The sequence below is a fragment of the Saccostrea cucullata genome, unplaced genomic scaffold (assembly GCF_032062105.1).
Source record: "Saccostrea cucullata isolate Sc308-1 unplaced genomic scaffold, CSIRO_AGI_Scuc_v1 ctg75, whole genome shotgun sequence".
Lineage (NCBI taxonomy): Eukaryota > Metazoa > Mollusca > Bivalvia > Ostreida > Ostreidae > Saccostrea > Saccostrea cuccullata.
In genome coordinates, this window is record NW_026940114.1 from 154,656 (window position 1) to 177,446 (window position 22,791).

The 22,791-nt window shown below is 36.7% G+C and overlaps 2 protein-coding genes across 2 annotated transcripts; one reads left to right on the forward strand and one right to left on the reverse strand.

The window, feature by feature from the left end:
* Nucleotides 1–8,477: 8,477 nt before the first annotated feature.
* Nucleotides 8,478–10,189, forward strand: LOC134254836 (uncharacterized). Its single transcript, XM_062737377.1, has 3 exons — nucleotides 8,478–8,783; nucleotides 8,859–9,127; nucleotides 9,620–10,189. The coding sequence occupies exons 1-3, from the start codon at nucleotides 8,502–8,504 to the stop codon at nucleotides 10,062–10,064; spliced, it is 996 nt and encodes a 331-aa protein (XP_062593361.1). The 5' UTR covers nucleotides 8,478–8,501; the 3' UTR covers nucleotides 10,065–10,189.
* A 3,183-nt stretch (nucleotides 10,190–13,372) lies between these two features.
* On the reverse strand, nucleotides 13,373–20,817 carry LOC134254834 (mannan endo-1,4-beta-mannosidase-like). The gene is made up of 7 exons (XM_062737374.1): nucleotides 20,761–20,817; nucleotides 18,899–19,081; nucleotides 18,275–18,480; nucleotides 17,623–17,843; nucleotides 14,467–14,620; nucleotides 14,304–14,375; nucleotides 13,373–13,634 (listed from the first exon to the last, which is right to left on the reverse strand). Exons 1-7 carry the CDS (start codon nucleotides 20,810–20,812, stop codon nucleotides 13,398–13,400), a joined length of 1,125 nt encoding a protein of 374 aa, XP_062593358.1. The 5' UTR covers nucleotides 20,813–20,817; the 3' UTR covers nucleotides 13,373–13,397.
* Nucleotides 20,818–22,791: the final 1,974 nt, after the last annotated feature.

Consider the following 22,791-nt stretch of genomic DNA (forward strand, 5'->3'; position numbering starts at 1 on the left):
TCTACACATTCACCTAACACATATTAAAGAAATGAAGATATATTGAAAGACTTTTAAAGAATTGATTTTTTAAAATATATTTTGACCAACATCACAAAATTTATATAACTGGCCCAAACTGGAAGATGATGAAATAAGCAATTAAATGTTCTACTTTCCTATTTGTAAGCATTATGTGTCCAGTGGTAAGGGGCCTATTAGAATAGCATAAAAAAGAATGTACAATTGATTTATCAAAAAAATTTTTTTTATTTCCTTTTCCTTCGGGACTTTTTTATTCTCATGTTCATAACTAAACCTATAAACATAAAAAAAAATGCTGGCCTTATAATGAAGAGAGGGGCCTCTTTCAAAATAGATAAATTCAGGGCCACTGGGTGAGGGGTACCATGGGGGTACTTTGACTAAAAATAAATTAATGCTTTGAAATCTGCCCTTTGAGAAGCAATGGTGCCTCTTTCAAAATTTGTGAATTTCATGGCTTTTGGATTAAAACACAAACCAAATACGATCGCTGGAAAGTTGTTACATGATACTCAGGTGACCTATAAGGCCCGTGGGCCTCTTGTTTCCCACCTTCTACTTAAATAAACACCAGGATGTTTAGGGGGGACCCATCTAAAAATAGATCTGGGTTTGGTCAGAAGAAAAAAATCGCGAGTAACTAAGTATCCGGAGTCTTTGCACTATTTACTTAAGAAATCCAATCTGCTTCACGTCTATGGGCCTTGCATGACCCTTTACACTTTGACAGCTCATTCTGGATTCCATGCCACTAAACCGGAAGAGAAACCCACAGTGAATATTTGACGCAATAGAAGAAAAGAAAGAAAAAATGCATGTAAAACTTCAAGAACACTATCATGTTACCATATGTGATTTATTAAAAAATGCATTTTTTCAAACAGAAAAATGCCTTCTCAGGTCCCTAAGTCTAGCTGTTTGGCTCTTTGTGGATTTGGCTTTTCTATGATTTAAATTTGGTGCCATGTAAAAACTGATTTATCTATCCCTGGTACATATTTTCATATAAATAAGAAAAAGAATTGATGACTTTCTAAAGTTCTCTTGAATATATTTAAAATAACTGCATCAAATTTCATTGAACATTCATTTATTCTATTTGTACATGCTTTTTAAAACGTCAAATATAGTTATATAATTTTAAGATTCACTTCCGGTTTAATGGCATGGAGTCCAGGATGAGCTGTCAAGATGGAAAAAGGGGTACGTATAGACCGTAGTCATCAAGCAGATTGGATTTTTGAATTTGAATAAATAGCACAAACACTCCGGATAGTCTCGCGAATTTTTTCTGAACAAACGAAGATCTATGTATTTAGGTGGTTCCCCCAAAACATGTTGCCATCCTGGTGTTTTTTTAGTAGATGGTGAGAATTTCTTTTTCCAGATTTTTTTTTTTTTTGACGATAAAAACCTCAGACTCCAGTGGTAGCCCGCGTGGCGCAGTGGTTAGAGCGTCTGCTCTAGAGTCGCGAAGTAAGGAGTCAATCCTTACGTCGCGGGTTCGAATCCCACTGTGGGACGTGGAGACCGGTCCTTCGGATGAGACCGTATAAACCGAGATCCCAGTAGGTGCTGGCACGAAAAAGATCCTTCACTACTCAATGGCTCTGAGTGCCGAGTATAGGACAAAATTTGTAGCTCTCCACCGGCAAGTGGTGGCGTCTCCATGTGAGTGAAAAATTCTCGATAGGGACGTTAAACAACAGACAATCAATCAGACACCTGTGTTCCCATGAACGATAACTCATAAATCGGCACTTACAGTAGTTGGTCATTTTTCACACTTGAATTATCTGTCCTTAAAACACAACTGACAAGGAATACACCTGTGAAATATGAAAGCTACACCACCAAAGTCATTGACAAGGTTCATTTTTTTTTTCGGACAAATAGACAAGACAGGGCAAGAAGTATATACACCCGAGTCTTCGAGTACGGTTAATGCTTCTCAGATTCCGGTTGTACGCCGACATTTACTCTGGGAATAATACCCATTTGACATGAATACAAGTTGTGTTTTTCTTTTTGCAATTTTAAGCATTCTTCAACTTCCAGGCGTTTTCATTCGACTCCCAGTCGATCTTTTTCGACATGAAGACCCTTCTTTTCTAAAAGTAGTCTTTCCTGCTCAATGTGTACTAGTTTACTTGTAGACTCTTCAGATTCAGCGTCGCAGCGTCTTTTCCATTTTGTTGGAACTGCCTTCATTATAGCAACTTATTCATCTATTAAATGAAAAGACTGTTAGTTTCGGGGGGAAATTTTCGAGGGGTTTTGACAATTTCCTTCATATTTTTTTAGGGGGGGGGGTTTGTCATGTTTATTTTTCAGAATTTAATTCTTTTCCCCTTTCAATTAGCCCCCCTTTAATATTAGCGTCCGACAACAATGTGTCCTGTATTAAGTGAGCATAATATATTTAAAATGAAATACTAGTATAATGGATACATGTATTGTACTACATAAATGTTTATATTTCAGAAATTCGTTGTATAATGGATTGGTGATAGCGTAGGGTAAATATTGTGCAATTATTCTTTAACTCTCGTGACTTACAATACCATTATCATTATTTTCTATAAAAGATATGTCATTTGTTGACTTTGCACTGCTTGATGTTGTGGATTCATCCAACAAGTCAATTCTCTCCTCCACCCCTGTAATTGATGTTTTAAATGATAAAATGCTTTCTTTGGTCGTTATTCGGGAATTAATGTCCCAGCTATTGCAGAAATAATACACAACCCGCGTAAGTGGGATACAAGCTCGTTTGGAACTTTAATTTAGTGCATTACGAACCCTATCGTAATCCTATTTACGAAAATTGAAAATGCCATAATTCCGACAAAAACCAAGGAAACAGAACGAAATTCAATCTTGATCTGTAACTCATCAAGATACACTAACAGCAGATGGGATCGGGGTTGCAGTAAAAGGTCGGTTGTTGCAGTGGTTGCACATGGTGGGAGCATTACTGATGCCAAAGCAATGATTTCTGCTTTGGAAAACGGTACAACAATCAAATTCTTGTCACAGAGGCAGAGGTTGAGGGAATTCAGAAGCATATCCCTCTAAACCTTGACAGAGTGCTAGAGACAATGAAACTTCGCCCGCCAGGCGAGTAACCTCACTTTGTTCAAAAGATTTTATAATTTGTACAACGAGTGTATCAGTGCAAATTACATAATTTCAGTTTATTTTTAGGTGTTCACAAACAGAAGACACACTAGAAGTCCGTGTACCGAGTTGCTTTTGCAGAAAACAATACTTGACCCCCTGCTTTGCACCTACTCCATTCACTTTTACCTATGAAGCTTCCCTAGCCTCTTTGACTACAACAACTGAGACTTTTCAAAAGTCCATAGATATCCAGCTAGTGTCAGGGAAGATGATGTATTGTTGTATATGAGGATGTTCCATATCCTGGTCTAGTACAAAACGTTGACGATGATGATGTTTAAGTAAAGGTAATGCACAAAATCGGAAATAATCGATACTTTTGGCCAATGATATTAGATACATTGTCGTACGAACCTTCACAACTTCTTTGCGAAATTAGTGAACCAACTAATGGTGGTTCTAGGCATTATCAGCTTTTGAAATCTGATTGTTCTTTTGTGTTTGAGTATTTAGTATCTATTGAAAATGATTTTAAACGTGCGGTCGCCAGCGTGGAGCAGAGGGTAGAGCGTCTGCTCTAGAGTCGCGAAGTAAGGAGTTGATCCTTACGTCGCGCACTCCTTCGAATGAGACCGTATAAACCGAGACTTCGTGTCGTAGAAGTTGTTGGCACGAAAATGATCCCTCCCTACTCAAAGGTCATAAGTGCCCAGTAAAGGACAAAAATCAGCAGCTCTCCACCGGTAAATGGTGGCGTCTCCATATAAGTGAACAATTCTCGAGAGGGACGTTAAATAATATACGATCAATCAATCAATAAACAACGTCCGCTTAATACATTATTGTGTAGGTATATATACGGTCATTACCGTAACGCCTTGTAATTACCGTAAGTCGAAGTCATTACCGTAACACACACCAAAAATTAAATATATATTTAATTGAAAGGTACCAACTTGTTTCTTATTCATGGAATTCGTAAGATTTACTTCATGTTTGACCAAGACTTAATGATGAAGCTATGATATCAGTCGGACCAAAAAAAAAGAAAGAAATGCAATGCACTAACTTAAAAAGTTTATATAACATTTAAGGTTGTTTTTTGCATACCAATAAAAATAATTAAATGACTCAGAATTTTCTTGTTGTTAATATATAATTGCTTTAGAATCATTCTATAAAGAACAGATAAAAAAATATTTGTTGATTGATTGATTGATTGTATACTGTTTAACGTCCCTCTCCAGAATATTTCACTGACATGGAGACGTCACCATTGCCGGTGAAGGGCTGCAAATTTAGGCCTATGCTCGGCACTTATGGCCTTTGAGCAGGAAGGGATCTTTATCGTGCCACACCTGCTGTGACACGAGGCCTCAGTTTATACGGTCCCATCCGAAAGACCGCCCCAGTTAGTTGCCTTTTACGACAAGCAAGGGGGTACTGAGGACCTATTCTAACCTGGATCCCCACGGGCCAAATATTTGTTGAAATAGATCACTTGTATAATTAACATGGGACTTGATTTTTGTTACGTAATGGGACTTGATTTTTGTTACGTAATGACATATATCAACGAGTAATACATTTTAAGTGCCCCAATTGATTAAATGTTATCACCAAGAACTTCAATGTTGATAGTATTAACTCTTAATACTATTCCTAAATGTACATTTTTTAAAAGGCATCTCTATGTAGAATGACTCAGATTTGACCTGTGGCTTCTTGATCTTTATGAAAGTTTCATTGACGGAAAAAATTCTGAAGAAAAATACTCTCCAGAAAACAACGGATTTGAGTTACCGATGATCTTAAACAGATTGAAATGTTAAGCTTGATTGTTCAGCTAGATACTGAAAATCATTTATAAGTAATTCTAGCTCAGTATGAGAATTTTTTGTTCAATGTTTCAAAGAAAAGGAGTGAATTTTTATCCTCCATTAATTAAGTCTCAACTTGTTACTAAAATTATTCTTACTTTTTTTTTTTATTTATCAGTTATTTTGTACTTTAAACATTCTTCAAGTTTTTAATTAAAAGAAAAAATATTTGGAGAAAAAATATCTTGTCTCATCTGCAACTGTACCGCATCTAATATATTTTTGTCTTTATAATTGATATCCGGAATCACTAAATTCTCTATTTATATCTTACAAAATCCTTTTTATAGAAAACAGTTCATGTAGCCTAACACAATTCAATAAAATCTTTAAAATAACTATCTGCTAATGATTGAGTGAAGAGTAAAGGTCCCTCTACCGGTATATGGCGACGTCCCTGCGCGAGTTAAAAATTCTCGAATAGGACGTAAACAACATATAATTAATCAATTCTCGTACAAAAACTAATACTACCAGAATAATATCGGCCGTTTGACAAATAATTACTCTTTCCACCATAATTACATCAGATTTAATCACTGCCTCCCCCGTGGTTGATGTTAGTAACCCCCCCCCCCCCCCCCCCGACAACAGTGAATAACTCTTGAAACATCTCTTTTTGCTGTAAACGGCAGAATTACGTTTTCTGCATATCATACCATGTAGTGACGGCAATTAAAACTGTTCTGCTTTGCACACATTCTCACAATCCACAAAGTTTTCAATGGCACCAGCAAGGAAAATTATCCGATTGATTGATTGTGTGTTGTTTACGACCCTCTCGACAAATTTTCATCCATAAAGAAACGCCACCTCTTTCTGCTGGAGAATTGCAAGTTTGTTCTATACTTGGCACTAACGGCCATTGAGCAGTGAAGGATCCTTTTCGTGCCAGCCTACTATGTCACGGGCCCTTGGTTTATACGGTCTCATCCGAATGACAAATGTAAAACCTTTTTTTGAATTTGCTCTCAAAACACGGGAAATCATTAAATAAAATTAAGTTTGAACTTTAAAGATTCAGATTCAACCAGGCCATGGCTTTATGTATTTCTGAGGAAACCATTTGCCACTGCTGACTGACTAATTCCAATAAATGATTTTTAGTTTCATTTTTTAACTAACTGTACAAGAATAGAGCAGGAAGAAATACTTCCACAATTGTTAAAGTTTCTTTACAATTTAAATGCTGTAGTGTGTAACAATGCACTGGGGGCGTGGTGGGTATATTGATTGTACGAAAAGATTTTAAAAGGTTAAACAAAATGAGCGCAACGCATCATACGTTTTCATTGAAATGGGAAGCAAGAGATAAACAAGAGGCCCAGGGGCCACATCGCCTACCTGAGTACTGTGACTAGGAAAAGAGCAAAAATCAGTTGAGTATGAAGGATATGGAGATAACAAACAGAAATCAACACCAAACTCCATAAAACAATACAAAATAGGAGCAGAGCAAACACGGACCTCCGAAACATCAGAGGTGGGATCAGGTGTCATAGCATTCCCTGCTGACCGGTCACTCCCGCCGTGTGCTCCTTGTCATGAATAACATGATCGGGTAATAACGGAAAAATTCGTCGTCTATTCAGTGTATAAATAATGGACTAACAATTAGTATGAAAAACGTCAGTCAGCATTTGTCTCAATGATAAATTGTATTTGCTGACAAGGTCATTGTATCGACCATAGAATTTACGAAATGATACTTTAAACGAGACTGTTGATATTCTTGTTTCATCAACTTAACTGACAATAATTTACTTTGTTTTTAGAAATTGTTCATACGTAGAGCATGCTCTTGCGTATCGAATCAACTGAGATGTATACACTCCGTATGATGGTGATGACGGTAAACTACTGCATAAGTAAGGGAAGTTGACGATAGAAAAGTTAAAGTCATCACGTTTATAATATAGTTTGTTGTTAGATTACCATTAACGTCTTTTCAAGTAAAATATCCAAGTATGAAACACATTTGTTGAGTATTAAAGAGCTTAAATGCATGAGTGGTCTAAAACTACGCCTAAAAGGCCTAAGGGGAACGGGGTACAATTTGAACAAACCTGAATCTACACTACCTGAGGATGCTTCCAAATAAAATGACATGGCTTTACTGTTCTTGGTAAGATTTTTTCTATATACTCCTACGTTGAAGTTGATCGTCAATTGTTTTTACACCCTACCCAGGGGGTCATGACTTTGAACAAACTTGAATCTACACTACATGTACCTGTGGATGTTATCACATTAATATGAACAGTCAAGGCTTTGGTGTTCTTGATAAAAAAGTATTTTGAAGATTGATCCTATATACTCCTATGCTAAACTTTCATCGTCCATGTTGTGGCTCCACCCTACCCCCAAGGGTCATGATTTGAACAAACTACACTACCTGTGGAATCTTTCACATAAATTTGACCAGCCATAGCTTTGATGTTCTTAAGAAGAAGATTTGAAGAGAATTTTTTTTTCATAAATAGTCCTATGTTAAACTTTGATCGTCCATTGTGGCTCCGTCTCTCCCCCCAGTGGTCATATTTAGAACAAACTTGAATCTACACCACCTGCAGATGCTTCCATATAAATATGACCAACCATGGCCTTGTTGTTCTTGAGAAGAAAATTAAGATTTTCCCTACATATATATCTATGTTAAACTTAGATCATCTATTGTGACCCCACCCTTCCCCCGATGGTCATGTTTAGAATAAACTTTAATCTACTCCACCTAAGAATGCATTCATATAAATATAACCAATCATGGCTTTGCTGATCTTAAGAAGATTTTTAATGATTTTTCTTATATATTCCCAAGTTAAACATTGATCATCTATTGTGACTCCACTCTACCCAGGGGGTCATGATTTGAACAAACTTGAATCTACACTACCTGATGATAATTCCACATGAGTTTCATCTTTCCTGGCCCAGTAGTTCTTGAGAAGAAGATTTTTAACAGTTGCCATTAATTTTTCGCTAAATCATAATAATCTCTCCTCTGAAGAGAGCATGACCCTCCATTTGAACAGACTTGAATCTTCTTCCAAGTTTTGATTGAAATTGGCCCAGTGGTTCTTAAGAAGATGAAAACGTGAAAAATATACAACAGATAACGGACAAATTTTGATCAGAAAAGCTCACTTGAGCCTTCGACTTAGGTGAGCTAAAAAGTAACCTGCATGAAAATTATACAAAATACGTAGAAATTGCACGATAAACTACTTAAGTGACACGTGTTATTGTACCCCTTTTCACACCCAGATTTGCTTTTAAAAATAACCAATAAGTAATAAAGATGAAAAAGCAGAACCAGAAAACGCGTAGAAAAAAAAATATTTATACTTCCTTATTTTTAAGCAAACCGTGACCATTTACATACTGCCTTTAAAATGCTTTAACATAAAGCGGAAAAAATATCGTGATAAGCAAGGTTATAAAGCGTTAGAAATTTCTTTTAATAATCATACAATAATGTCTGAATTTGCTAATTATACTTCACCGATTTACCGTATCCCCGCTTTGAGGGACGGATATGATCTCCCTGTATACGGTCTGGGTTCAGAGAGATTTTATGCCTTGCATATACCAGCACTGACTTGCATTTTCCTGAGTTTAATTTCGGCTATTACATCGGTTATTCTAAGCTTCGGGAAAAGTCCAAGAAGAAAATTTTTCAGTTGGACTAAAAGCGAGAGATTTGTGGTGTACATGGCGATATGTGATGGTTCTTTCAATGTGGCTCACAGTATACAGGTCCAGTCCAAAGACTATTTCTACCTACTTTTTATATTTTTCTGCATTTTGCGGCCAAAAAGACCAAAGCTATAGACCATCTTGCAAAATATCGTGATAACCAAGTACCATGTGTACCCTCCAACACTCTGCCAGTTCTATAGTTTCACATTGTTAGAATTCGTCACCGCCCAGATTTTAATGGTTAATATAGTGGCAGTAAATGCATTCATGCTGATTAACTTAAATAAGCAGCTGAAATTTGGAAAACGAGACTGGCGACTTCTTTTGTGGATTTTCGGTTTTCCTTTTCTATTATCATCAATTGCCCTTGCGGCTAAACAGTTTGGACCGAGTGGAGCATTGTAAGTGTCAGTCTTTCGTTTGTCACCAATCTTTTCACATTTTCAAATTATTTATAAGAGAAAACTACGTAAATTTCATTTGTCTTGGGACTAAATAATTGAACAAAAATACTTACAAATCACCATCCAAGAACCATGATTTAACTCAGTTATCATTCTGTAAACTCTTTCTTCAAAGGGGATTTTAAATTTACAAACGAATATATCGGGGGAAAATCTTTAAACCTTTTCTCAGGAACAAAAAAGCCAAATTTCCAATTTATCAACTTAAAAAGGAAGTTACTGACTTGATGTGGGTTTTTTTCTGTTCAAGAAGTAGTATGCCTTTAGTTTCTTTACATAAGAATATTGGAAAGTTTCATTTACATGCATGTAACTGCGAATGCAGACAAACAGTGTTGTCTGTCGGCCATTTTTTTTTGGGCAAATATATATATTTCTTTAAATTATCTACTGACATTACTAGTATACAATGTATTGATTACATTTTAGCTGCTTCTTTGACGGTGTAAATGGTCAGCTAGCTCAATTTCTGTTGGCATCCCTTCCTCTGGCAATCATTCTTCTTGTAAATGCAACCCTGTACGTCCTTACGTGGATAAAACTCCGCTCCGTGGAACATTCTTTGAAAGAGTCCTTAGGAAAACAAGCCTCAGCAACCAGAATGAAACACTCGGCAGTGCGAGCAATGTCGTTATTCGTGCTGGCTTTCATCATTCAGTGGTGGTCGCTGGCATTGTTCGGAATCTGGGTGTTTATCAACCCAGTGAGTGTTCCTCCGGTGCTTTTCCATACTGTGACCATATTCTCAAACACCGGTGGAATTTTGAATCTTGGCGTGTATATCCTGATAAGACGAGGAATAAAGCTACACAAACAGACTGAAGAAAGCTCAAGTCGAACAGGAACTAAAGAAACAAGTCACACAGAATTGTAGAAAATTAAAGCTGAACACGTCTCGTAAATAGACATGCGCCATTTTCGATATCATTATTTACAAGACATCAACACTAGGATATGCTCTTCGCATTCTTTACACCTGACTGCTATATTGTTACGGGTATCGGCGTGGAATGGCGACCTGTGTTCGTGCTGGTTATCTTGCATTGCCTCTGTTTACATTTTATTGCAATTACGTGTATCTGTGTTTGTTTGCAATGACCTGTACAACTAACTATAATTGTAAGATTTTTTGGAATCTTACTTTCCTGCATTAGACGAAGTATCAGTAATTTACGTCGCTACCGAGTGCTGTATAGCATACGTCCGTCTACATCGGTGTCGACTGATTACAATGAACAATGTCCAAGTCAAGCCGTATATAGATTTAATAGGGGTCTTCAGATATAGCGAGAATCCGATCAAAAATGGCGGACATATATCATTTATGAATCGTGTTCATCTTTAACTTCAATAAGTTGAGTCATACTTCTCTTTCATTAATCAAAATAGTTTCACGAGTGAGGTGAATAATAGTGTTATTTTAATATTAATACCATGATGAAGATACTTGAATGGCTTGAATTTAGGTGTAAGAGCTTCTCTAGCTGCCATTTTTTTTTATCTCTTTGCTTAAATTTTATTTGGAAATTTATTATTTAATCTTATTAAAATACGATGAAAAAGCAGTTATTCTCTATGTTTTATTAAATGATCATCGTAATAAGTTTGCTGTTTTTTTTATCTTGCTGTTTTTATGAACTTCTGTTACGTCTGCCACGAATGTAAGGAATACATTGATGGAGTTTTAACATTACTATATACAAGGTGATTTGGAACTAATGAAAACCGAGAATCCGTTTCTTGTGTGTTGAAGATTAATACAAAGACATTTTTATGCTCAATAGATCCCGGGGGTATATTTTTTGTCCTGTCTGTCTTTTTGTCTCCCTGTCTGTATGTTGTCAAATTTAACCTAAACCATAACTTTTGAGTTGGTGGGGCTATGGCTTTCATATTTCACAGGTGTATTCCTTGTGTCAAGATTTTTTCCATGGGAACCACCAAATTTGACCTCCTGATCTTCACCTTGGAGTTTGACCTACTTTTACAAAAAAAACACACTTTAACATTGGCGATAAATTTTGAACAATTGGAGCTAGGGCTTTCATCCTTCATATGTGTATTCACTGTGATAAGACCTTTCAGTTGGTATAAATATTTTTGATCTTGACCTACGAGTTTGACCCACTTTTTAAAAACGTTAACCTTAGTAAACATTAGAAATAGAGCCTCCATATTCCACAATGTGTTCCTGGTAACAAGTCCTTCCATTGCATGGGTACCAACACTTTTTACCTTGACCTTTGGAGTTTGACATGCATTTGAGAGAATTCATCCCTTACCATAAACTTCCATACGGGGGCATCAGTGTTTCGCAAACATATCTTCTTTATCCTTTTTTAATCAAGAGTTGATAACACATACACAAAATTACCAAAAACGAAATGAAGGTGGACAATATGCGAGGTCATTGACACAACTGAAATTTGAGTGTTCCTCCGGTGCTTTTCCACACTGTGACCATATTCTCAAACACCGGTGGAATTTTGAATCTTGGTGTATATATCCTGATAAGACGAGGAATAAAGCTACACGAACAGACTGAAGAAAGCTCAAGTCGAACAGGAACTAAAGAAATAAGTCACACAGAATGGTAGAAAATTAAAGCTGAACACGTCTCGTAAATAGGCATACGCCATTTTCGATACCATTATTTACAAGACATCAACACTAGGATATACTCTTCGCATTCGTTACACCTGACTGCTATACTGTTACGGGTATCGGTGTGGAATGGCGACCTGTGTTCGTGCTGGTTATCTTGCATTGCCTCTGTTTACATTTTTACATGTATCTGTGTTTGTTTGCAATGTTCTGTACAACTGTAATTGTAAGATTCATTGGTATCTTACTTTCCTGCATTAGACGAAGTATCAGTAATTTACGTCGCTACCGAGTGCTGTATAGCATACGTCCGTCTACATCGGTGTCGACTGATTACAATGAACAATGTCCAAGCCAAGCCCTATATAGGTATAATAGGAGTCTTCAGATATAGCGAGAACCCGATCAAATATGGCGGACATACAGTGGAGCTCATTTATCCGGACGCTTTGGTCCCTAGTCAATTTGTCTGGATATGTGAAGCGTCCGGATACCTGAATCACCAGTTAAACAAGACAATATAACATTTCAAAATTTCGTCCTGATGTAAAATCGTCCGGAGACTGAAGCATCCGGATATCTGGGGTCCGGATATCTGAAGGTCCACTGTATATTCTTTAAGAATCGTGTTCAGCTTTAACTTCAATAAATTGAGTCATACTTCTCTTTAATTAATCAAAAAAGTTTCACGAATGAGGTGAAAAATAGTGTTTTTTAATATTAAAACCATGATGAAGATCCTTGAATGGCTTGAATTTAGGTGTAAGAGCTTCTCTAGCTGCCATTTTTTTTTTAAATCTCTTTGCATAAATTTCATTTGGAAATGTGTTATTTCATTTTATTAAAATAGGATGAAAAAGCAATTGTTCTCTATGTTTTATTAAATGACCCGCGTAATAAGTTTGCTGTTTTTTCAACTTGCTGTTTTTAAGAACTTCTGTTACGTGAAGGATATGGAGATAATGTACAGTATACAATCTCAAAGTCCATAAAACAATACAAAATAAGAGGAGAGCAAACACGGACCCCGAAACATCAGAGGTGGGATCAGGTGCCATGGAGGAGTGAGCATCCCCTGCCGACCGGTAGTAGAGCAAACACGGACCCCCGAAACATCAGAGGTGGGATCAGGTGCCATGGAGGAGTGAGCATCCCCTGCCGACCGACCTCTGTCACGACTGTAAGGAATACATTGATGGAGTTTTAACATTACTATATACAAGGTGATTTGGAACTAATGAAAACCGAGAATCTGTTTCTTGTGTGTTGACTATTAATACAAAGAATGACAACCGAGAATCCGTTTCTTGTGTCATGTTCTTTCAGCCGACAAGACCAGAAAAATTTGGTCGCCCGGCATTAGAAATAGAGCCTCCATATTCCACAATGTGTTCCTGGTAACAAGTCCTTCCATTGAGTACCAACACTTTTGACCTTGAACTTTGGAGTTTGACATGCATCAGCTTCAAAAACACATCTTGTTTATCCTTTTTTAATCAAGAGTTGATAACACATACACAAAACTACCAAAAAACGAAATGAAGGTGGACAATATGCGAGGTCATTGACACAACTGAAATTTGAAATGTTTATTATTTAGCGCTTAGTGTATCTGTACATGAATAGTCCCGTGGACACCATTATGATAGTTCCTGATGTGATTAAGTCCCTGTAACATATTGTTCATGTTGCCGTCAGTTTGTGACCAGGCCCAACCACCGGCGAATCCCCCATTGTAGGCGTGATCGTACAGCTGATTAATCGTCATACCACCACCATTTTTCTCTCGGAATTCCCCAATAACCAATGGCTTGTGTAAACCAAAGGCCCTGAAATTGTGCTATAAATTAAGAAAAAAATTGACAATCATACTTAGAAGTTGTTTCGAAACTGTTTTGCTTACTAGCACCATACATGTGTTCATTCAGATTAATGCATTTGCTTGTTATTTAACTTCCCTCTTGAGAATTTTTCACTCGTATGAAGACGCCACCTGTTGCCGACAGAGAGCTGTAAATTTTGTTCTATACTGGGCACGAAGGGACATTGAGCACTTAAAGATCTTTTTTGTGCCAGCACACATTGCGACACAGGATGTAAGGTCTTGTCCGAAAGACTGGTCTGCATATCCAACAATGGGATTCGAACCCGCGACGAAAGGATCAACTACTTCCGTCGTGACTCTAGAGCAGACGCTCTAACTAGTGCGTCACGCGGTCGACTTGGATAATGTGGAAGACCAAATATTATAACAAAAATATCTTTATTTCGTCGACAATTTTTCACTACTTGCAATTGGAGGTCTTAAACTGAATTTAGACCTATACTCGGTACTTCTAAAAGGTCATTGAGCAGTGGAGGTCATTTTCGCGCCAGCATTTCCGTTTATTCGGATTCATCCGCATTTAGATTCAAATCTGCGGCGTAAGAATTAACTTGGAACTCCGCGACTATAGGACAGAGACTCTAACCACTGTGCTGTGTGGGCTAACTAATGTGTAGATTTTACCTTGAAGGGGGACTCGGTTCCAAAATGTCCTTGCCAATCATAAGAATGAACTTGGTAGAAGGATAATGTGCCCTATGAAAGGAAAGGAAAAATGAAACAGATTTTTTTTGAAGTACGTAGTGTAACGATCACAATAAAATGAAGAAACTTATCTGTAACTAACCTGGGCCTTTCCCCCGGCCTTTACCAGACAGCTATCTTTGTACATGTTATGGAAACCAAAGTTATCAGTGTTCACTTTTCCATTCCAAGCCCCTACGGTAACTAGAGCGTGGGGATCTACTTCTTTTATCGCCGCAGCCTGCCAATTGAAAAACCTTAAAAAGAGAAATTTTGAATATTATTTTCATTCTTGAATAATCTATTATTAAAAAATACATATGGTGTTAAATCACAATAACCAATAGGTTCTTAATCTAAATATTATTACTGATCAACTAAGTGTATTATTATTCCGTTTCATCACCAGATTTCGCATTTCAGTATATGTCCTCACTATAGTTTAAGTAAATGTACAATGTAGGGTATACGTACACTTGAAAGTCAAAATCAAAACGGTATACAAAGGTTTTTAGGTTTAAATGAAGTTTATTGCTACAGTTAACTGAAATTTGATCAAGGAGCATTTAAAGAAAACAAATGTCAACGAAGAACAGATACAAGGACAATTGGAGATTATGTTAACTGAAAATTGACCAAGAAACGTCTCGTATTTTTTAAATTTCTTGACCGACAACGTCATAGGGATTCTCTTCAGACACAAATGGATCAAGACTTTGTCATTTGAATTCATACGTCATATTTTCGTCTGCTTCATATACAAAATGTATTGTTTAAATTTTGATGTCAAACAAGTGATGGAGGAGAAAAGGGAAGAAATGTCGAGAGCTTTGAAAGAAGTCATCATACAGAAATGGACAACAAATTGCAGACAAAGTACAGGCGGTGAACAAGTCTTTGTCGTCATTTATTAGAAAATTTCATCATTCAGAAAGTTTGGAAAATCACAGTCGATCAGGCCGACCACGACTGATTGACGAACGTGAATATCGAAGGTTGCAAAGATTACTTAATGTTGATGGTTGTGCACCTTTAGATTGAATTACTGCTAAATTCCACGAAAACAGGAATGTTGCGGTTTCTTAAGAAGACGGTAAAACGTAGACTGAAAGAACGTTGATTTCCCAGAGGAGTAAATAGGAAGAAATTAACGATAAAAAGTGTGAACAGGAAAAAGCAGCTGTCATGAGAAAAGGTGGACTGTTAACTTTCACTGGAGTAAAAAAAAATAGTGATAGTGTCCGATATGTGTTTGGAGAAAATGAACGTGTTTATGTGTGGAGAAAAGCCGGTGAAGGATGGAAACCGGACTTGGTTCCACAAACAAACAAGCTAATTCAGAGAATTCGTGTCCCCCGCTTAGGGAAAAAGTCGGCTCCCCCTGACTGAATTTGTAGAATTATTAACTGAATACATGTATACTGAAGCAAATAAAATACATGTATGTCAATATTCATACAAAGATTTGATTGCTTATTCTTTATTATGTGTATAGAAGATTTTTTTATATGGAATATTTATCACACTGTAATGATGATTTTATAACCTCATAAATTTTTCATACATGCTCAATACTATCATTTAGTAAAAAAAAAAGGATTTAAAAAAAAAAAATGAAAGGTTCGACCGAGATTCGATCCCGGGACCTCTCACATTTGAAGCGAGAGACATAACCACTAGACCACGGAGTCGCTTTATACGAATAGAAGTATATGCAGAACTGAAGTCACATACATGTATATATTCATGTTCGGTTTTCTCAAAATTTTACACAATCCATGGTGTTTGATTTATTTAGCCTTTATTAAACAGTTCTAATAGATGTAATAAGAACATGAAGTCCGCCGAGAACCTGTTTTATACGCAATAACTCTCCTCATGCCCCTGCGCTAAAAATAGCGCCATGTAATACTATAAATACTAATAAAACAAACGGGGCGGGGCACTTTGAGAGGGGCGAGAGACGTCCTAGGGAGTTTTGGTATAAAATTACATTGCATAAGCTCAAAATCTTCTTGAAATATCGCCTGGAAATGATAGTTTTACATACAGACAGAATGTATAAATTTACGACCTTGAACTTTGACCTTTTGACCTCAAAATCAATAGGGGTCTTCATTAGGCTACAGGGAGTTGTTATGTAAAATTTCATTGCAATAGCTCAAATGGTTCTCGAGATATCGTGTGGAAACGAAAGTGTTTTAACAGAGAGAAATTGCTTATTTATGACCTTGACCTTTGACCTTTTGACCTCAAAATCAATAGGGGTCTTCTTTAGTCCATAGGGAGTTGCTATGCTAAATTTCATTGCAAAAGCTCACAGGGTTCTCGAGATATCGTGTGGAAACGAAAGCGTTACAGACAGACAGAAAGACGGACGGACGGACGGACGGACGGACGGACAGATGTGACGGACGGACAAACCCAAATTAATATCCCCCACTTTTCAAGCGGGGGACAAATAAACGAAAATTCACTGTGATGGTATGGGGATATCTATGTTTTAATGGAGTTTAATCTTTATGAAGACCGAGTTAATGGCAATATTAATGCTGAGAAGAACATTGATTTTTAATAGACAACAATCTCTGGCCTGTCATTGTCCGTCACTTTCCAGCAAGAAACTTTTTTTTCAGGAAAATGTCCCGGTTTTATCGGGCGTGGATCATGCAAGAATTCATAGCAAGAAATCATATTAAAAAAGTTTTTTATTTTAAGAAAATATTTCTATATGCTCACTCCTCCGTGGCACCTGATCCCACCTCTGATGTTTTGGAGGTCCGTGCTTGCTCTGCTCCCATTTGGTATTGTTTTATGAACTTTGATCTTGAATATTGTTCGTTATCTCCTTATGGTTCATTGTATATTAAAAGAAAACTGCAACACCCATACATCGTATAAATTCAGATCGTGAGCTGTACCTTGTTAACAAATACTCAACATTTGGCAAGATATTAATCGCAATTACATACAGAACATCTATCAATCTATGCCTCGAATTTTGCAAATAATTCACTAGAAGGGACACTTGACTAAATATAAGGTGTTTTTTTTCGTACCGGTACTTTATATTAGCCAACTAAAACAGTTACCGTTTTTCTATCCGAGTTCTCTTTCTTACGACGGTTGTGCGGCGCCATTTTTGTACACACTTTTGTGCTTCTACTGTAGAAGGACATTACAAGAATTGGTCTTACGGAATTTATGATGTACTCATATCCCGATAGATGTTTGAAAATGATACTTTACTCAAATATACCTCAGAAGTTCCTGTGGCGTATAAAGCTTGCCTGCCCAGCCCGCGCCAGAGTTATGGAGATGACGTGTATCGAAGCATGGTTCGCTGCTAGTCAAATCAGGTTTCAACTCTCCTTCCGGTTCGTTCATCAAGTCCCATCCCCCAAGAGCCGGCATATCCTTCAGAGCTTGTACCATGGGCTTAAGGGCGTGGTTTATATAAGATAGAAGTTTTCCAGTATCCTGTAAGCATTTTTTAAAAACTCATTGCACTATAAAATAAGAAACAATAATGGAAAAAGACGAGATGTTTGTAAAACAATTATGAACCCCTAATAACCTTCCTCAAATGAATAGAATTAGTCCAAGAGGCATAACTTTGTCCAAAATTGCTCGATCGTACCCAAAACAAAGCTTGACCTAGATATTCTTACGATAAATTTGTATACCACATTTCCGTTCAGTAATGCCTCTGCAAAGAAAATGGAGTGAAACTGTTGGTGTACCGACCTACCGACAGACAGGCAGCAGCAAAGCAATATGGTCCCTTCTTCAAAGGGTGCATAAAAATTTCATCGTAAGAGAATTTAATACTTGAATGTTGTTGATACTGGTCATAATCTTGTGTAATTTAAGGATTAAAGAGTACAGTAAAACACACTCTCGCACAATACCCTGATTAAACCATCAAGACGGTAGTGTGTTTGTTGCTTGACAGCACCGTTCCATAACGTTGGGAACACAAAGATGTTATGATTCTGAGCAGCTGTTAACATGGATTTCATATCGTTTATGAAAGTACCGCCATTATCAAGGCCTGTCACGTGTCCACTGCCATCAAAGTGGGGCGAAGATTCTCCCTCGATATGAATCCAAATTCCTAAATGTGAAAAGATAAGTAAAATCAAGATTACTTAAATCTGTGGAAAATCGCATCTGGATAAAAGTTCTTAACGTCTGAATTTAAATGCAATTTCTGGCCTTTCCGACTAGCGGAAAAACGACCTCGAAATACTACGTACACGCTGTCACCCCCCCCCCCCCCAACTACACACTTTGAAATAAAAATAGGAAGACGCTCTTATCTGTAAAGTATGGAATTTAACTTTATTGAATATAAAGATGTTGCATGAAATATACTACAGAAGGGACAAGCCGGAAGATGTATAAAATTTTAACATCAGGTGACTTTAATACATTTGAGGTTGTTTTTCTGATCTCTGACGGAAAGACCCGAGGTGATGTGATTGATATAAATGATGTCAGAAAACAATAAGAATTGTGAGTTAAACAATTACGAATAGAGTTGGCTCCAGCGTTCTGCAGCTGCTGAAAAACGTGTTCATATTTGGCCTTTACGCTATCATACTGGCCATTTCCAAAGTCGTAAGCGTAATTTTCCCAAGCCTTGTTGATTCCGGCTAAGAACACCTTATGACCATTGTACGTGAAATGGGTTCCCTGTATACCAAGGCGAACACCTGAAGAATAGCAAATGAGTTATGAGAAAATATTTTTTGATTGATTTAACGAACAAAAATTAAATTTAAAGCTTGGATTTTTTTTCTCAACTTTTGACAATAAGAATCGTCAAATACTGATAAATATCAATTTGAAGGTATGCTTAAAGCGGTCATAATATCTTGGATAAGTCTTTGCATTTTGGTCATCTGTATCAAATAAGTCTTGGAAATGTAACGTTAATGGTATAAATGTCCAGTCTAGTTTTGCGTGTTCAAAAAGATTGTTTTAATTCAGTACCAACATTTGCATGGATACTGCACAACCAAATTGTGATAATGAGTTTAATCAAGAGAAGGAGGGCACATTAGATTGGCATTCGGCAGGAATCTGGGCATTCTTGAATAGTAGAGATGTCTTCGACATGTCATATCCCAACTGAAATTTAGCATTCTTTGTTTCTGTGAAATTAGGAAAGGGATTTTTTTTCCGATAATGTATTTTGATCTGCTGTAAAATACCTTGAAAACTGCCGAGATTAGACATTTTGTACAAAACGGTACCATTTTAACATTTTTGAAACGTTATTTTAAACACAAAAACGAACCAAATTCGAACAAAATGGAAGAAGGACCAGGAATAGAACATGATGCACATTATAGGAAAAGTTTATTTATTTCATTCTTCAAAAAACAACTCGAAACCGAGACTTTAAACTGTTTCATATGTCACAAGAACATAAATTAAATTAAATATTTTTAAAAACAATATTTAAACGAACATAATGTATTAATAATTACCCTGCTATTTATACTAGTACATGTTTTAGATCTAGAGTGCTTCCGAGATACAATGAAAATTTTTAAGCCCCCCTTCGAAGAATTGCTTTTTTCGGTCGGTCTGTATGTTGGCCAACATTTTCTTTGCAGAGGTTGCACGTACTAAATTGAGATGTAGTATACCGATTTCTCATAAGAAGATCTAGGTCAAGTTCTGTTTTGGGTAAGATCGAAACATTTTTGACATAGTTTCGCCCCTTGGACTCGGAAAAATTCTATTGGAGGGGGGGGGGGTGTTTTACAAACACGTCTAGTTCAATTCTAGTCTACAATACATGTACACCACATATAAATCTTGTCAGTCAAAGGTCGCAGTGGTTTCTGTTAAAGTAGAACTTTTGCTCTCGAGTTGATGAATAAGGAGTTGGTCCTTGCTTCGCTAGTTTAAATCTCTGTGCGGGACGTGAGAACGGTCCTTCATTAAGCCATATAAACTGAGGTACTGTGTCGCAGTAAGAACTTGCACGAAAAAGACCCCTCGCTATTCAAAGGTTCAAAGTGCCAATTTCGAGTCTGAATTTGCAGTCCTCCACCAGCAAATTTTAGTGAAAAAATGAAGTTAAAAAGTACAGGTCTCCACTGGCACTCCATATGAATGAAAAATTCTGGAGAGACATGTAACTCAACAAACAATATTTCACGATTTTAGCCTTATTACAATTTAACTCATTAAAATGCTCAATAACGTATCTTTTCTTAATTTCTTTATTGATGTACTCAACATCATTGAAGTTTTTTATTTCTTGAATATATTTCTAAATTACAATAAGAGTGAAACATAAAACCAAAAAATGGCTTTGCAAAATGAAGACAATTAAGTCACAAATGAGCATATGCCGCACTTAAACAGAAAGTCCTACCAAAAGCGGCTTCAACCACTAGCCCAAGAATCACACATAAAACAGTCCACATTTGACGAATTTATAAGACTCAATACATCTGATAAGACAGGAACACTGAATTATAATATCAGAATAAGGGTCGCAACCTTACGTTATCCTGATTGTTGTAATACTTATGTTATAAAATTGTTAAGAGCCAAGTTGTTATACCTTTTAAAAAGTTTCATTATTAACCTTTGCTATACATTTACCGAGTGGTGAAAAAAATTGGTTGTAGACCTTTCGGCAAGAGGTTGTCTGTTGTGGGTTTTTACCTCACGGCGTAGGCGGGAACTGTTACGACATTGGCCGAGTTAGATGCAATAATGTAGCCCTCTCCTATTTTTATGCGCCCGAATCGATAGATCCGAGGCGTATATTGTGTTTGTCCTGTCTGTTTATATGTTTGTCTGTCTGTTGTCAACTTTAACCTTCGCCATAACTTTTGAACCACGGGCGATAGAGACTTCATTTTTGGTATGCATTCTCAACAAATTAAGTCCTTTCAGTTGACACCAAGGACAATGACTTTGTGACCTTGACTGTGACCTATATGCTAAAAATAGCTTTTTCGAACTTTCACCATAACTTTTGAACCATGGGAGAGAGAGAGACTTTCTATTTGATATGCATATTCCACTAATTAAGTCTTTTCAAATAACACTAATGTCAATGACCTTGTGACCTTGACTGTGACTATATACTAAAAATACTTTTAGAAATTATGTTGTCGCCGGGCGCATAGTGTTTCACAAATACATCTTGTTTCTGATATTTAATAGAGAGGGCAAAAATTCCACACCATTTTTATAATGGTGCAGATATATATTTTTAATACGGGCGACTGCAGGCAAAATAAATTGTTGTTACATATAAGGTAAGTCCCTAGTACTGGACCTACTTGTGATTTAAAAAAAATTGTTCTCATATATTTAGATTGTTCATACTAAGGTATGATGAATATAAAGAAAGAAGGGGTTGTCAATATTATTACTGAGAGTTTCTCAAAAACAGATACCCGCATTTGTCAATTGGCGATATGAGATTCCAATAAAGGTTTCACATAATATGTCTATAACTATATATACAAACATTTTTTTTTTTTACGATAATGAATTAGTTTTCCTATTAAAATCAAAGAAATAACTAATTAAACAACAGTGAAATTTTTGTTTTTGACTAAATTGAAAAAAATACAACCCTCGACCGTTCCAATACCTGGAAATACAACACTATTAAAATCATTTTTTAAACAAGAGGACCATGGGCCACATCGCTCACCTGAGTAACTTGGGTGATGCAGTTCTTACCAGATTCCCCCTCTTGCTATACCTATCATGCCCCACTACCCCCTTCCCTTTTATGATTTTAAGAATTTAATATCTACACTACCCAAGGGTGCTTCCATAGAACTTTCAACTTTCCTGGCCCAGTGGTTACATCTTGAGAAGAAGATTTTTAAAGATTTGTTCTATATATTTCTATGTAGAATTTGGATTCCCTATTGTGGCCCCGCTCTACCCCCGGGGGTCATGATTTTAACAATTTAATATCTACACTACCCAAGGATGCTTCCACATAAGTTTAAGCTTTCCTGGCCCCGTGGTTCTTGAGAAGAAGATTTTTAAAGATTTGTTCTATATATTTCTATGTAAAACTTGGATTCCCTATTGTGGTCCCGCCCTACCCCCGGGGGTCATGATTTTAACAATTTAATATCTACACTACCCAAGGATGCTTCCACATAAGTTTAAGCTTTCTTGGCCCAGTGGTTCTTGAGAAGAAGATTTTAAAAGATTTGTTCCATTATTTCTATGTAAAACTTGGATTCCCTACTGTGGCCCCGCCCTACCCCCGGGGGTCATGATTTTAACAATTTAATATTTACACTACGCAAGGATGCTTCCACATAAGTTTAAGCTTTCCTGGCCCTGTGGTTCTTGAGAAGAAGATTTTTAAAGATTTGTTCTATATATTTCTATGTACAACTTGGATTCCCTATTATGGCCC